The sequence below is a fragment of the Mercurialis annua genome, linkage group LG3, assembly GCF_937616625.2.
Source record: "Mercurialis annua linkage group LG3, ddMerAnnu1.2, whole genome shotgun sequence".
In the NCBI taxonomy this organism is placed as follows: Eukaryota; Viridiplantae; Streptophyta; class Magnoliopsida; order Malpighiales; family Euphorbiaceae; genus Mercurialis; species Mercurialis annua.
The window spans coordinates 63,707,718-63,721,953 of record NC_065572.1 but is presented as its reverse complement, the minus strand read 5'-3'; the positions used below and the strand labels follow the sequence as shown (position 1 = coordinate 63,721,953).

The window sequence follows — 14,236 nt, the reverse complement described above, 5'->3', positions numbered from 1 at the left end:
TTCCCTTTTGAAAAAATCTTAGTAAAAGACGGTATTGGCCCTAATTTACTCTTTCATCCATAAAATTCTCAGACCCAACGGAAGTTAGGCTCAGCCCAATATTTTCAAGCTTATAGAAGTCCATGGGCTTATAGACATTTAACCCAGAGATTGCAAGTAGCGCCAAAATCAAATAATATTTAGATATTTTTCCGTTAAAATTTTCATCTTCTTTTTTCCCTTATCCTTCAAAGAAAAAACTATCCACCAAACCAAAAACTTTCATTAATTTTTAAAATCTAATGAACAGAACTAAACTGATGCATGTTAGTTCCATAATGAGAGCAACACCATCACCAAATCCAATCTCTGCATTATATTTCAGTAACCCCAAAAGAGTATCTTCACCAGCTTCCTGTTCTATGCATAATCCTCAAGCCACGCCCAAAGAACTTTACTTTAACCATGATGGTTCTGCTACAAAGAAACTATTGGTATGTGATTTTGGAGTGTTCAATTTATGCAACGGTTTTGTCACGCTAAACAAGTAGTCCATGAGCATTTGCGATAGAAAATTTTAATTATTATTTATATTTTTATCATTAAATATTCTAACATGGCACACGCCTTGTTAGTTGACGTGCCACAAGTTGCACAACGTTGTGTTGTATAATTATTCGTGATTTTGATGTAATTGGGAATTGGTGCAGGCAGGAGTTGATATGGTGGCAGAGCTAGTAGGAGTAACTTTAGGGCCTAAAGGAAGAAATGTGGTGTTGGAAAATAAGTATGGACCTCCTAAGATTGTTAATGATGGAGAAACTGTTCTTAAACAGGTACTTTTGCTCAAATTTGATAAATGAAATGAATTAAACTCTTGAATTTTCATACGTACCGATCAAATTATAGTTCGAATAATATAAAAGCTAAACAGCACTCTACTAGGTCGTGACTTTAATTCCTCCCACTAGCGTTTCTCTCCTCAATAATAATAATAATAATAAATAAATTCAGACTTTCTAAACCCACTACAAGAAAATTCAGAACCCATGTAAGAAGATTTCTTTAATGGAATGAGTTATTGATTGCTAGTAGAAGCAATTTTCTGATTGAGTGTTTTTTTATTCTAATGAAAATGATTTTTTTTTTGTATTTAGATTGAGTTGGAGGATCCTTTAGAGAATGTTGGAGTCAAATTGGTGAGGCAAGCTGGTGCAAAAACTAATGATCTTGCTGGAGATGGTTCCACAACTTCTGTAATTCTAGCTCATGGTTTAATTACCGAGGGTGTGAAGGTATGACTCTATTGCAATGTACATTGTAACAAAGAAACTATTCACTATGATTGTTTTGTCAAATAACTAGTTGACCTAAGAGTTCAAGCTGTTAGGTGAAACTCCGAGTATGGTTTAATTATCTTAACATGTTTAAGGAGTTGCAATTCTTAATTTCTGATATGTTAAGTAGAATCTACTTGTAAAAAATTTATTTTTTGGAGCTGGTAGAGGTGCTTGTAAAGTGTCTCCTTGATATCAAAATTTATCTCTTTCACACATGTACATTTCTTACTTGCATCAAGTCTTCTGAACTTTTCTTCATTAAGGATGACCCAAATTTTAGGTGATTGCAGCTGGCATGAATCCTGTCCAAATTGCTCGTGGGATCGAGAAAACCTCAAAAGCTCTTGTTTCTGAACTCAAATTGATGTCTCGAGAGGTGAATAAGTAAATACTTTTGTCCGTCGCTTTTGCTTAGAACATTTTTGATGCAAGAGAAGCATATTGCAAAGCATGTAAAATGAGGATACTATATATTTTTTTCCCGTGGGCAGGATCACTGACGATATGTTAAAACTGTGTTGCAGGTTGAGGATGATGAGATTTCAGATGTTGCTGCTGTTAGTGCAGGGAATGATCATACTGTGGGAAACATGATATCTGATGCTCTTCGGGAGGTGGGAAAGAGTGGTGTAATCACCATTGAAAAAGGAGATTACATTGAGAACAGTCTACAAATTGTAAAAGGGATGCAATTTAATCGTGGATATTTGTCTCCTTACTTCGTCACTGATCGACGGAAAAGGACAGTAGAGTTCCACAACTGCAAGGTAGCAATCACACACTTCCATTTAATCTGGCATTATGTTCATGATGTAGTGATCAAAGAACAAAATTGTTTGGTTGCAGTTACTTTTGGTTGACAAAAGAATCACCAATCCGAAAGAGATGTTTAAGATATTGGACAATGCAGTTAAAGAGAAGTACCCTGTAGTGATAATTGCAGAGCGCATTGAGAAAGAAGCTTTGGCTCCAGTTATTAGGAACAAACTCAAGGGTACATTGAAGGCGGCAGCTATAAAGGCTCCTGACTTTGGCAAGCGCAAAAGTCACAGTTTAGATGACATTGCAATATTGACAGGAGGTAAAAACACTTGGACTCATTCTGACAGATTGTTTTGTTATTATATACAAGCATCAGTTGATACAACTAGCAAACTCTGTTTCATGGAAACCTCTCCAGTCCTATGTTTTGATATTTCATATCCGAACTCCGAAACTCTATATTTATATCTTATTTTTGTAAATAGTATAATTTGCTGGTTTTCCATTCCTGTGTTTGTGTTTCCGTGCTATGCCACATATCTAGCAACATGAACTTCTTATAATTTAATGGAAAGGCATTGTCATAGAACTTTTCTTAGTTGTTGATTTCGTTCAGCTTTAAGACTTTCACAAACTAAGTGTACAGTCATAACATTCCTTTTGTAATGGTCAACTTCCAAATCAATTAAATGAATCATAGTATTGGAACAAAATTTTAGTTTTTTATGTAATTTATTGTTTTATTTTATACATGCATTCTCAGCTGTTAACATGTTTTACAGGTACCGTAATCAGAGATGAGATGGGGTTTACCCTGGAAAAGGCCGGCAAGGAGGTTTTAGGGTCTGCTACCAAGGTTCTGATAACAAAGGATTCAACACTTATAGTTACTGATGGTAGCACTCAAGAAGCTGTTGAGAAGAGGGTTGCTCAGCTCCGTAGTCTCGTCGAGGTGCATCTACCTTTTACAATGTTATCTATGTCAAAATGGTATTTTAATCTTACAACTCCGTTGTTGTAGCATCAATCACAAGTGTAAGATATCGATCAATGCATGCACAAATTTGCATGAATGAGAATACCAACAATCTTGATTCTTGTTTTGCAGAACACCAAAGAAAATTTCCAAAAGAAAATTCTGAATGAAAGAATAGCTAGATTATCAGGAGGAATTGCCATTCTACAGGTAATTATTAACTACTAACAGAAATGTTTCCTCAAAATAAATAAATTAACTACTAACAGAAATGAGAAGCACAAGTTGGTATTTGTCGTTCGAACTTCTAATTTATTAAAAATCATAGGTGGGAGCACAAACACAAGTTGAGTTGAAGGATAAACAATTACGGATTGAAGATGCTCTAAATGCCACTAAGGTTGCTAAGTTGCGGGTTCTTATCTCGATTCTTCAGTTTTTTTTGTCAATTTGAAGTTAATAAATGTCTATTTTGCATATTAGGCAGCAATTGAGGAAGGTGTGGTAATTGGAGGCGGCTGTTGCCTTCTTAGACTTTCCTTTAAAGTTGATGCTATTAAAGAACAGTTGGACAATGAAGAACAAAAGGCATCCTCCCTGATTTATTTATATTTTAGCATCGATATTTGCTTATTCAATTGATCATTTGGATTGTAATATGGTTATACAAATATTCATGCAGATTGGAGCTGAGATCTTCAAACGAGCTTTGAGTTATCCTACAAGACTGATAGCCAGGAATGCAGGTGTAAATGGCAATATTGTCATAGACCAGGTCTTTCCACTGTTCCTTGTTCTTTAGGTGTCAAATTTGAAATTAGAAATTTTGGTATTCTCCTGATGGCCACTATCACTCAATTTTAATGCAATGATTCGTTGGATTTTGTAGATTCTATCAAAGGATGATCTGCGCTATGGATACAATGCTGCAAGAGACAGATATGAGGATTTGATAGCTGCAGGAATTATAGATCCAACAAAGGTATCATTTGATCAAATGACTTGTGTTGCATGGAAACTTCTTCTTACATTTCAGCATGTCATTTTCGTTTCCAAAAATGCTTATGAAACTCGGAAACGCTTATGGAAACTTCTTCTTATGTTACGCTTATTATAGATTCAACAAAGGTATCATCAATCAAATAACTTGTGCGATGGCTTATGTTGCACGGAAACTTCTTCTTACGTTTCAGCATATCATTTTCGTTTCCGTAAATGCTTATGAAACTCGGAAACTCTATATCTATAACTACTACTTAAAAAATGTTGTTATGTCATTTTTTAATTTTGGTGTTCCATTTACATGCTACGCCATCGTAAAAGATAGATTTACTGTTTATATCGTACAAGTAGCAAGTATCATCAATTTGGTTCATTTCATAATGAATACAAACTGAGCTGCAATGGAATTTAAGAATAAGAGGATTTGTTCTCATTTATTTACTTTCAAGCAGATTTAGTCCTTCATTCTAAGGATCATTATGATTATTAAAATTCGAAGCAGGTAGTCAGATGTTGTTTGGAGAACGCTGCATCAGTAGCCAAGACATTTCTTATGGCTGATGCAGTTATAGTCGACATTAAGGAAGCACCACCACTCCGAATGAGAATGCCAATGCCAATGCCAAAACAACCAGGTAATAATATCAATCCATACTATGCATAAACCTACACTTAACGGAAATGAAAATGCCGAAACGAAAAATAAAGAAAGTCGTTTTTACAAAATTACCTGATAAATGCAATATATCAGGTTTACGGAAGCATTTCCGGGAACGGAAACAATACTCCGAAACATAAAAATCAATAAGTTTCCGTGCAACATAGGCAGAAAGGCACTTGCACATAAACTAAATATATGCAAAAACAGTAGTTGTCTTTGGCTATCTAAACAATGGGATATTCTGGTGCTGAATAACTCAGGTCTCGCGGCTTTAAGCTCAAAGATGGGGAAACAGAGTTTGGTAAAGTCTCTGCTTAATCCTAGTCACAGAAAACAGTGAAGGAAAAACAAATGGCATGCCTAGCTATCAAATGGTGGTGAAATTTGATCAAACACTTGCGAATAGCCATTTGATATCCAGCCTCTAACACGACGGACGAGCCGGTTTCCTTGTTAAAGAAGTAAAGCTGGCATATATACCTCAGGTTTTGCTCAGAATTTCCGGGGAAGACTTTCGACCAGTTAATACTTAATAGCGATCTAACTTCAGAGTAAATATTCCAAAGGAAAAAATGCCAATTTTCCAATTCTTGCTAGCTTTATATGTATTCTTAAACTTCCTACTGTCAAGTGTCAAGTGAGGAAGTTCTATTTCAGCATGAATTCGTAAAACAAAAAAAACGGCTCAGTATTGAGTTGCCTAATTATTTTTTCTTTGTTTCACTCTTTAAAGTAACTTGTTATTCTCTCTTTATGCATAAAATCATTTACATTTTTCTTTATAGTTAGTGCAGAATCAGGTCTTTGTATAGTAGAAAGAGGTAAATATTTGCACATTGGCAGAAGAATAATTATACAACGCAGCGGTTGCGCCACGTCATTCGTGCAACAAACCAATGAGGGATTAGACATGTGCAAATATTTAATGATAAAAAAATAAGTAATAAATAAAGATTCCGTATCGCAAACGATTATTGGCTTGTTGTAAAAATGACGTGTTCTAGTGTTTAAGATATAAGTTGAGGGGGAATTAATATGAATATGAAGTCTAAAAAGTGTTTTCTTATAATTGAGATTCATGAAAAACACTGGTGTATTTATCAAAAAATTACATTTATAAGTAAAAAAAATTGAATAACTAAACCAAAAATAAAATACAAATATAAAAGTTACAAAATTATCCATAACTTTATAAAATCATTTAAAATAGTATTGAGATTTAATGTACATTATAATTTAGTCCTTCAATTTTGGAAAATTATCTCTTCATATACAATACATATTGTAATTTGGCCCTCCTATAAAAAAAAGTTGGGTATAAAATGAAATTTGATTAAAATGTTTTGAAGGTCATTTTTGTAATATTTCCAAATAAATTTAACATTGGTGATAGAGAGTAAGCTAAGGAAGTTATGGGCAGTCCATGTGGATAGATTAAGTGGGCATCAAGAGATAACCTTACCTCATCTCATCTTTATTGGTTTCATCACCAAGCCCAATTCAATCAACATCAAATCCTCAAGGCCCATAACCCGCACCGAAACAAAAAAAATCACCGCTCATCATTTCAATCCCAATCTCCCATAATTAGCATCTGTTTATTTGGAATCTTCCATGCCTTTCTCTCTCTTTCCCACATTTTATAAAATGAGTAATTAAAATTATCCAGTTCAGATTTTCTCGGTGCTGTTTGGTTGCATAGAAAATGGTGTGGGTGATGGGGTTAAGTTTGCAGTGTATAATGGATTTAGTAGTGGCTGGATTTTCTTTAATGATCGGTTTAGGAATTTTTGCTTTTATTGCTTCCATTCTTTGCTCTGCTGCTTTTCTTCACAATGTTAAGGATGTTTCTTGAATCTTCTAATCTCAAGGTATTTTATTACCACACTTTTAATTACTTCAATAAGTAAGTTTTTTTTTTTGTCTTAATTCGATTTTTACTTATTTTGTTGTATTTTTTTAGGTGTTTTATGCTGAAGCTTGAAAATCAGTGAGATGATGCTCAATAAAAGGTGGTTGAATTATGCAATTGCAGTGTCAATGATAATTAATTGTAGTTCCCACTTGTATGTATCGTGGAAATATGTTGTAGCTCAATGGAAATTCATTTTCTTTTGGGATATTTTTGCCTTATGTTCTTGTATCTATTTGAATTAATAAAAAAAAAATTAATTTCTTGATCTGGTTGCAATTTGCATTATTGGGATTACGTAGCACGGACACGGACAGGATGAAATGGTGCTGTTTTAAAGTTTTTGTATAAAAGATGTAGTTTTGTACCCGAATAGTTTCTGAAACGGGACACGTTAATTGAAATTGAATGAGATGTCCGTCCTGCCTAGTAGGACTTTGATCTTCTGCTAGAACTTGGAAATGATTGGTTTGTACAACCATCTGATGTTTAATTTTCATGTTACAATTCCATTAAAGTGAGCTAAACTAGTGCTATATTACATGTAGACTAACTGATCCTTGCTTGCTATCTATGTTGTTGTATGGAAACTTCTCAAGTCGTATGTTCTGCCGTTTTACTTTCATTTTCAGAAATGATTGTGAAAACTTTAAAATTCCATGTTTATAGCCTTTTTTTTTTATAAAATATACTGTTTTGCCGTTTTCTGTTTCGGCATTTTTCATTTCCGTGTTACATAGCTTGGTGTCATTTTGACCAAATGAATACAAAAATCACAACTTATTTGGGTGCACCAAATAACATAAAGAATTATGCACATTTGTTTTGATTAATCTGTTTTATTTCTTCTTTTTCTGTTTTCTAGAGTACACCATTCCTTGGATCCCATCAGGATCCGCAACAAACCCTAACGGCCTATAAAACCCGAGAACTCGGGGCTCGGAATACAAAGCAATGTTGACAATCCCCTTCTCTAACAGCTCCTCCACAAGTCTCTCCATCACAGCTTTCCCTAACCCTATCCCTTGATAAGAAGGATCAACCACCACATCCCAAATTATAGCATTAAAAACATCATCCCCTGTTGCTCTAGCAAACGCAACCGGCTTCTGCGTCTTCGTATGCTCAATCCAAAGAAGCGAGCTCGTATTCTCCAATGCGAGCTTGATCTTTTCCGGGTCTCGCTTGGGGAACCCTACCGCCACAAACACCGAATTGAGGTGGTCTAGGTTGAGATCGGAGAATGTGCGGCGTAAAACGAACCCGCGAGACTCGAGGGCCTCGTCGGAAATGGCATATTTGTTGGTGATGGTACTATCGAAGGTGGACGAGGCTGAAACGACTGCAGATTGGCGGGGAAGAGGGGACGATTTGAGGTGGAGAGAAGGGAGAGGGTTAGAAGTAATGCCACTCCCACGTAGAAGCATTGTTTTTGGTAAATTTTGGTTCTTTATTAGTGTTCTTGGTTAAGTAGGCGATGGAGGTGATAATGGCAGGTTATGGGTATGAAAGTGGTGGGTGCTTAGTTGGAAGTAGGAACTTGTGGCTGTTATTTAGCCGTTATCTTGTGGGTTGCGCGGGTTATTTGTGGAGCAGGTTGATTTTCAGACAGTAAAAAAGCTGTTGATTTTTAAGTAAATGGTAGAACTACAGTTAGTACTGAGTAAAGTAATGTTTTTATAGAAGTGAAGTAATTTTCCTATTTTCTAACTTTTTAGATGAAAATTTGTTTTTCCTGAAAAAAAAACCTTTCCTATGCCATCTGTTTAATCAAACTAAAAGCTGTACTTGAGGTATAAAATCAGATCAAATAAGATTAAATAAGTTTATTATTTTCTAAAATCAGATCAAATAGTTTCAAAAAAAAAAAAAAAAAAAACACAGCCACAAACCGGTTGTAACGAGTAAGATGGGCAGCCATTAATTCAACCTACTCATTCACATCAAAAGGGAACTTGTGTTAAGAATATATACAACTCCAAATAGAAACTTTACATCTGGTTTTGATGAAAAAAGAAAATGAAATTCTAAAACCGACCTCGTATTCATTTTCGGACAAAATTAACATCCTAACCTAAGCATCACTTCACCACTATCAATATCAACAGTCCCGATCATCATCAGGGATCTAAGAATAAAATTTCTGCTTTCTTTGATGAACGTTGAAGTCGAAGTATCTGTTTTAAGATCTTAGCAACTGTTCCAAAGGCAGGCCGTATAGACATCTTTTCAAGTACTACTGATTCAGCCAATATAAATTTGATAAATTCAAGATCAGATTTTACTTCTTTTCTGTGTGAGAGCCGTAAGTTCACCACTCGAAGCTTTTTTAGTGCATTATCTAAGAGGTCTTCTACTTTTAATAGTTCTGGAGCAAGAGGCTGTATGTCATCCATACTCATAAGAAACTAAGGAAAAAAACACATAAAACATTAGTGTTAATGGAAAATATAAAACATGACATACCCAGTAAGTGAACAAACAGAAAATTACCCCGATATCAAGCTTCTCTAAGTTAGGAGCGCTCACAATCAAGTAAAGAACAGAAGAGACAGTATCTGTAAACCCAAAACATAAGCGAGGCACTTCAACAACTCTAAGACAGCCAAGGGAAAGCTTCCTCCACATAGTTCCATATAGCAGCCACTTGAAAGAAAAAAATGCAGGAACACAAAGTCAGAATAGAATATGCCAACTATATTAGAAGTACAACATACAAAGTAAGCAAAAATAAAACCAAAGAGTTTAAATAACGATATGTATAGTATTATGTAATTGTAACCGTCTTACATCCACATAACCAGGTCCGAGATGCAAGTGCTTGATCACAGGTGCACATTCCAAAAGCTTGGTTGGTTCATAAGTCGAGGGTCCAGCATTGTATCCATCAAATATAACCGTTGAAAGATGCTGACTAGTTTTTCTAAAACAAATAGAAGATGATCTACCCATGAAGTGGAAGAACTTAAGATAAGGAATGTCAATATGGAGGCTACTAGTATTGTCACATCCTATTATAGAAAGTCTTTCAAGTAATGGGCACTTGGAGATGAAAGTTTCAAACACGTCAGTTTCAAAATGAACCGCCTCAAACCTAAGAGAAATCAACTTCACAAACCCTTGGAATGCCGATGGAGCTTTGAACTTACATATGGACAAGTCCAAGCTCCTCAATGTCACACATGAGAACAGATATGATGGCACTGATGTGGAGCAACTAAAAACTTTAAACATAATTTCTTGAACATCTTTCTCGCTTAGGTATAGCATCAATTGGTTAATCTCGGGATAAATGTTCAATGTTGGAATACGAAGACTAAAATGGAATATGGATCCTCGATGAAGTAATAGAACCTTATACATATCAAAAAAGGGTTTAGTAATGCTGCGGTTTTCAGTAGAAGGATTTCCTGATGTCTGAATTAAAGTACCATCAAATACCAATTTGGAAAGATATCTCCAGTTAAACCTCCATTTTGTGGACAAGACACTAGTTTTCACTGCTTCTTTAATCGGCAGACAAATTAAAATTTTGTCTATGATGTGGCTCGGCAAATTACTGATTCTATCGGCTCTTGAGCTTCTCTTAATCTTTTTCGTGTGGTGGTTATCCTGAAAATCAGAATGAATAAACAAATATACATAAAAGAAACTCATCATTTTACGATTCGTGCATCCAATCAGATTAATAAAATAAGAACGAATAACATACCATAGTTTTCATTTGCTGCTTTACCATTTTCTTGATTAATTTGTTGCTGCTTCTGATTATATAAGGCAGTCAGAACATTACTACATGCAACAAGAACAGAGATAAAGATGAAAACCAAACAAAACCATTTTCCAAAGAGAAACCGCAAGCATAAATTAATCCAGCGAAGATAATTTTTAATATTACAACTAAACATGTCCTTAAACAGAAAGATAACTACAAATTCAAGAAAATGGCACAAAAAAAAGGAAAGAACTTAACGTACATGCAACAAAAATGCAAGAAAACCCTCAAATCAGATCAAATTTGCAAAGAATAAACCCAAAGAAACACATATAAGGCAGTCAGAACATTACTACATGCAACAAGAACAGAGATAAAGATGAAAGAAAAACCTAAAATCAAACCAAACAAAACCATTTTTTAAAGAGAAACCCCAAACATAAATTAATCCAATGAAGATAGTTTTTAATATTAAGACTAAAAAGGTTCTTAAACAGAAACATAACTACACATTGAACAGAAATGGCACAATAAAAGGAAAGAACTTTACGTACATGAAACAAGAATGCAAGAAAACCCTGAAATCAGATCAAACTAAACCAGATAATCTGCAAAGAAAAAACCCAAACAGACACATATAAGTAAATAAAGATAAAGAAATGATAGCAGAAAAAGATGAAAAGATTGCCACTTTACCTTAGCCGTACTCAATTCTGTATTCGAGTGTATCTGAGTTTTCATGTGTGTGTTCGGGTGCTTTTGAGTTTAATTTTGCGCCCAATGTGTAATGATAAAAAAAACGGATAAATTCCTGATGACAAATTTGATCATAGCATACTCTGAAATTAAAAAAGAGTAAAGGATCAATTTACCCCCCTGAACTTAGCACGAAATATCAAATACACCTAAGTTTTCAAAATCGGATCAAATAACCCTAGAACTATGCAAATCGGATCAGTTTCACCTTTTGTCCAAAAAAGAGAGTAGAATAACCTATTTTAAAAAAATTAACTCTAATTAAGTCTAGTTAACCTTAATTTAATTAATTCTATTTAACATAAAATTTAATTAATATAAATTTAGGGGCTTTTCTACCTTTTTTTCTAATTAAGTCTAATAACATTTATAATTTATCAAAATTAACTCTAATTAAACCCTTAAAATACTAATAAACCCTAAAATAATATACACTCTAAATTTAATCACCGACCACCATCGAAAAATATCATGACCACTCTTTTTGTCGAACTTTGCTTTCCTTGAGAAGGAGCAGACCCGTCTAGTCTGCTCCTTTATTGAGCACACCCAGATGGGTCTGCTTTGATAAAAGGTGGCCGAAATTTTTTCAGGCCGGTAGTTGGTTGGACATCGGTTAGTATGCATGGATTTGCCTTAATTTTAATGGGTTAAAGTTAAAAATGGTGCTTGTTTTTTTAATTAAAAATTAATATGGCTTTTAAACTTTTGAAATTATAGAGAATTAATATAATTTTAAAAATAATCAAAAATAAAATAAATATTAAAGACTATTTTAAGCTTTTTATCATCTAAAACAACCTAAAACCGGAGAGTGTGGGTTAGAGTGGGAAAGGGGGGTATTTGATACGTTTTTACATAGTTATGGGATGATTTGATCCACTTTTTCAAATTGAGCTTATTTGATACTTCATACCAAGTTCAGGGGGGGTATTTGATCCTTTACTCAATTAAAAAAAGGCCTAATGCCTTAAAAAATATCTGATCTTTTAGTCCATTTTCAATCATACCCTAACGTTGAAAACTGGTCAATTTTATCTTATTTTGCATTTTATCGTTTCAAATTTTGAACTTGAAGGATGAAATCATTCACTTAACCAAGTTTAAGGATAAAATTATAGTAATTTTCATTTAAAAACATACAAATGGATCCTTCATCTTTAAAAACTAACAAAAGTATCATAATCTAATTAAAACTAATTTAATTTTTTAGTTAATTCAGCTAAATCTAAATTATTTTAATATATTAATTTATTTTTTAAAGAATAAAATTTTCCTCCAACCTTGATTGTAGGAAATTTTTACAACCATTAACATGACATTAATTGAGTGGCCATCTCCAATACATTTAATATATCTATAAAGTTACATTTTTAGTTTCTATATTTTACATAAAAACATGCCCAAACAATTTGTTGGCTTTTAAAGGGCAAATGTCGTAAAAAGCCAAATGTTTTATAAAAGTTTCACAAAAATCCCAATCTTTCAATTTTGTCGATTTTAAAAAACAGATTATTTGGTTTCAATTGTGGCCAACTCTCAATTTGATTTCAATTTGCCTATGTGGCACCTACGTGGCATGCACATATATTGAAAGGTCGGGACTTTTGTGAAACCGAATAATCCATTTTTGGCCAAAATCTACAAAATTGAAAGGTCATGACTTTTGTGAAACCAAATAATCAGTTTTTGGCCAAAATCGACAAAATTGAAAGGTCATGACTTTTGTGAAACTTTTGTAAAAGGTTTGGTCTTTTTATGACATTTGGCCGCTTTTAAATTGCAAATTTCCAATTGATAATTTTTCTCTATATTTTACTTTTTTTAGACGATAATATTGCAAATAATAAAATGATAGTTGGAATGAAATTAAGAAAAATTATTAAATTAGTGAACTAAAAATAATTTTTTTATAAGTTAAGCTACCAAAAATATTTATTAATAATTTTTTTTAAAATAATTATTATTTTAGATAAATGTATTTATTATCTATTTTTATATTTAAAATTATGGTACACTAAAATGATCTTAGATAATTGTTACAGAAATAAATTAAAATTTAAACTATATTATTTTTAATATATGACTACAGTTTTATTAATTCAAATTTTCATTTTTGATAAAATGTTAATAAGAATTATAGTTTTAGGAGTATTATTTGACAAAAAAATTCTAAATGATTAAAATATAACTTTCAACAAAATATAAAAATTAAAGTTATAATTTTTTAAAGGCTTAATACATCATTTGACCCCTAAACTATACACTTTTATTCTCTGAGACTCTTAAACTAATTTAATATTCTATTGGACCTGTTAACTTTATTTTTTGTTCTATTTAACCCGTCAACTGCAACTTTTTTGCCGATCTGACCTTTTTCCTCCAACGTGGCAAAAGCGCGTGTTTTCAAACGCTTTGAAGCGCGTGAAGGATAATTAAAAAGTATAAATTGTTCTATTGAACACACGAACTACACTATTTTGTTCTATTTGACCCCTGAATTTATTTTATTTTCCTATTACACCTTCAAACTTTTAATTTTTACCCATTTAACCTTCTTCAAAATACAATTATTTAATTTTTATCCATTTAATCTTCTAAAAAAATAAAATAATATTGAAATTTAGTCAAATAATTACATAATATAACTTTTTGTACATGTAAATATTTGTTTACATTTCAATAATGATAAATGAAGCGTGTCTGTTTTTAACGATATTATAAAATATATAAATTTACTATACTGTGATAATATTAAAAAAAGACTAAATTTTTTAAAATATTATAATTTTTAGTGTGTTTCACGAATTTTCAATTTTAATACGCCAGCTTTTAATTTTTTGCAATTTCAAACTTTCAAATCAATTCTGAATTTTTAAAATTTGTGTTAAAATTGGAAAACACGCTAAATTTTATGATTTTTAAAGCCTTAGATGATTTTTTTTCAAATAATATGTAAAGTACATCACTTTTTATTTTAAATTAAAAAAATATTTAGGCTTAATATATTTTTTGACCCATAAACCTTACCCTTTTATTCCCTATAACCTCTAAACTATTTTAGTGTTCCATTGAACCTCTTAACTATTTTTTTTATTCTATTTAACCCCATGTCAGAAAAGCCATGTCAGCA

At 32.7% G+C, this 14,236-nt stretch overlaps 3 protein-coding genes across 4 annotated transcripts; 1 reads left to right on the top strand and 2 right to left on the bottom strand.

Moving 5' to 3' along the window:
- Positions 1–208: 208 nt before the first annotated feature.
- On the top strand, positions 209–5,468 carry LOC126673980 (chaperonin 60 subunit beta 4, chloroplastic). The gene is made up of 14 exons (XM_050368317.2): positions 209–473; positions 690–815; positions 1,137–1,274; positions 1,600–1,695; positions 1,844–2,086; positions 2,166–2,400; positions 2,864–3,033; positions 3,190–3,267; positions 3,386–3,457; positions 3,541–3,645; positions 3,740–3,832; positions 3,947–4,039; positions 4,562–4,694; positions 4,981–5,468. Exons 1-14 carry the CDS (start codon positions 282–284, stop codon positions 5,058–5,060), a joined length of 1,854 nt encoding a protein of 617 aa, XP_050224274.1. The 5' UTR covers positions 209–281; the 3' UTR covers positions 5,061–5,468.
- A 1,925-nt stretch (positions 5,469–7,393) lies between these two features.
- On the bottom strand, positions 7,394–8,266 carry LOC126674001 (serotonin N-acetyltransferase 2, chloroplastic). Its single transcript, XM_050368354.2, has one exon. The coding sequence runs from the start codon at positions 8,057–8,059 to the stop codon at positions 7,472–7,474; it is 588 nt and encodes a 195-aa protein (XP_050224311.1). The 5' UTR covers positions 8,060–8,266; the 3' UTR covers positions 7,394–7,471.
- Positions 8,267–8,552: 286 nt separating this feature from the next.
- LOC126673989 (F-box/FBD/LRR-repeat protein At1g13570-like) lies at positions 8,553–11,145 on the bottom strand. Of its 2 annotated transcripts, none has more exons than XM_050368329.2 (6): positions 11,044–11,145; positions 10,902–10,955; positions 10,345–10,424; positions 9,423–10,244; positions 9,126–9,278; positions 8,553–9,040 (listed from the first exon to the last, which is right to left on the bottom strand). In XM_050368329.2, exons 3-6 carry the CDS (start codon positions 10,369–10,371, stop codon positions 8,753–8,755), a joined length of 1,290 nt encoding a protein of 429 aa, XP_050224286.1. In that variant the 5' UTR covers positions 10,372–10,424; positions 10,902–10,955; positions 11,044–11,145; the 3' UTR covers positions 8,553–8,752. The 2 variants fall into 2 exon arrangements, with proteins under 2 accessions (XP_050224286.1, XP_050224287.1); XM_050368330.2 differs by having other exon boundaries at positions 10,345–10,396.
- Positions 11,146–14,236: the final 3,091 nt, after the last annotated feature.

Bases quoted from the DNA above. Each gene is read 5' to 3' on its own strand.
- LOC126673980 (XM_050368317.2), top strand. From the start codon at position 282: ATGAACAGAACTAAACTGATGCATGTTAGTTCCATAATGAGAGCAACA. The intron at 3,458-3,540 runs GTTGCTAAGTTG...TTTGCATATTAG, and splicing joins ATGCTCTAAATGCCACTAAG to GCAGCAATTGAGGAAGGTGT. The intron at 4,040-4,561 runs GTATCATTTGAT...AATTCGAAGCAG, and splicing joins GAATTATAGATCCAACAAAG to GTAGTCAGATGTTGTTTGGA.
- LOC126674001 (XM_050368354.2), bottom strand. From the start codon at position 8,059: ATGCTTCTACGTGGGAGTGGCATTACTTCTAACCCTCTCCCTTCTCTC.
- LOC126673989 (XM_050368329.2), bottom strand. From the start codon at position 10,371: ATGGTAAAGCAGCAAATGAAAACTATG. The intron at 9,279-9,422 runs GTAAGACGGTTA...TTTTCTTTCAAG, and splicing joins TCGGACCTGGTTATGTGGAT to TGGCTGCTATATGGAACTAT. The intron at 9,041-9,125 runs GTAATTTTCTGT...TTTTTTCCTTAG, and splicing joins TAGAGAAGCTTGATATCGGG to TTTCTTATGAGTATGGATGA.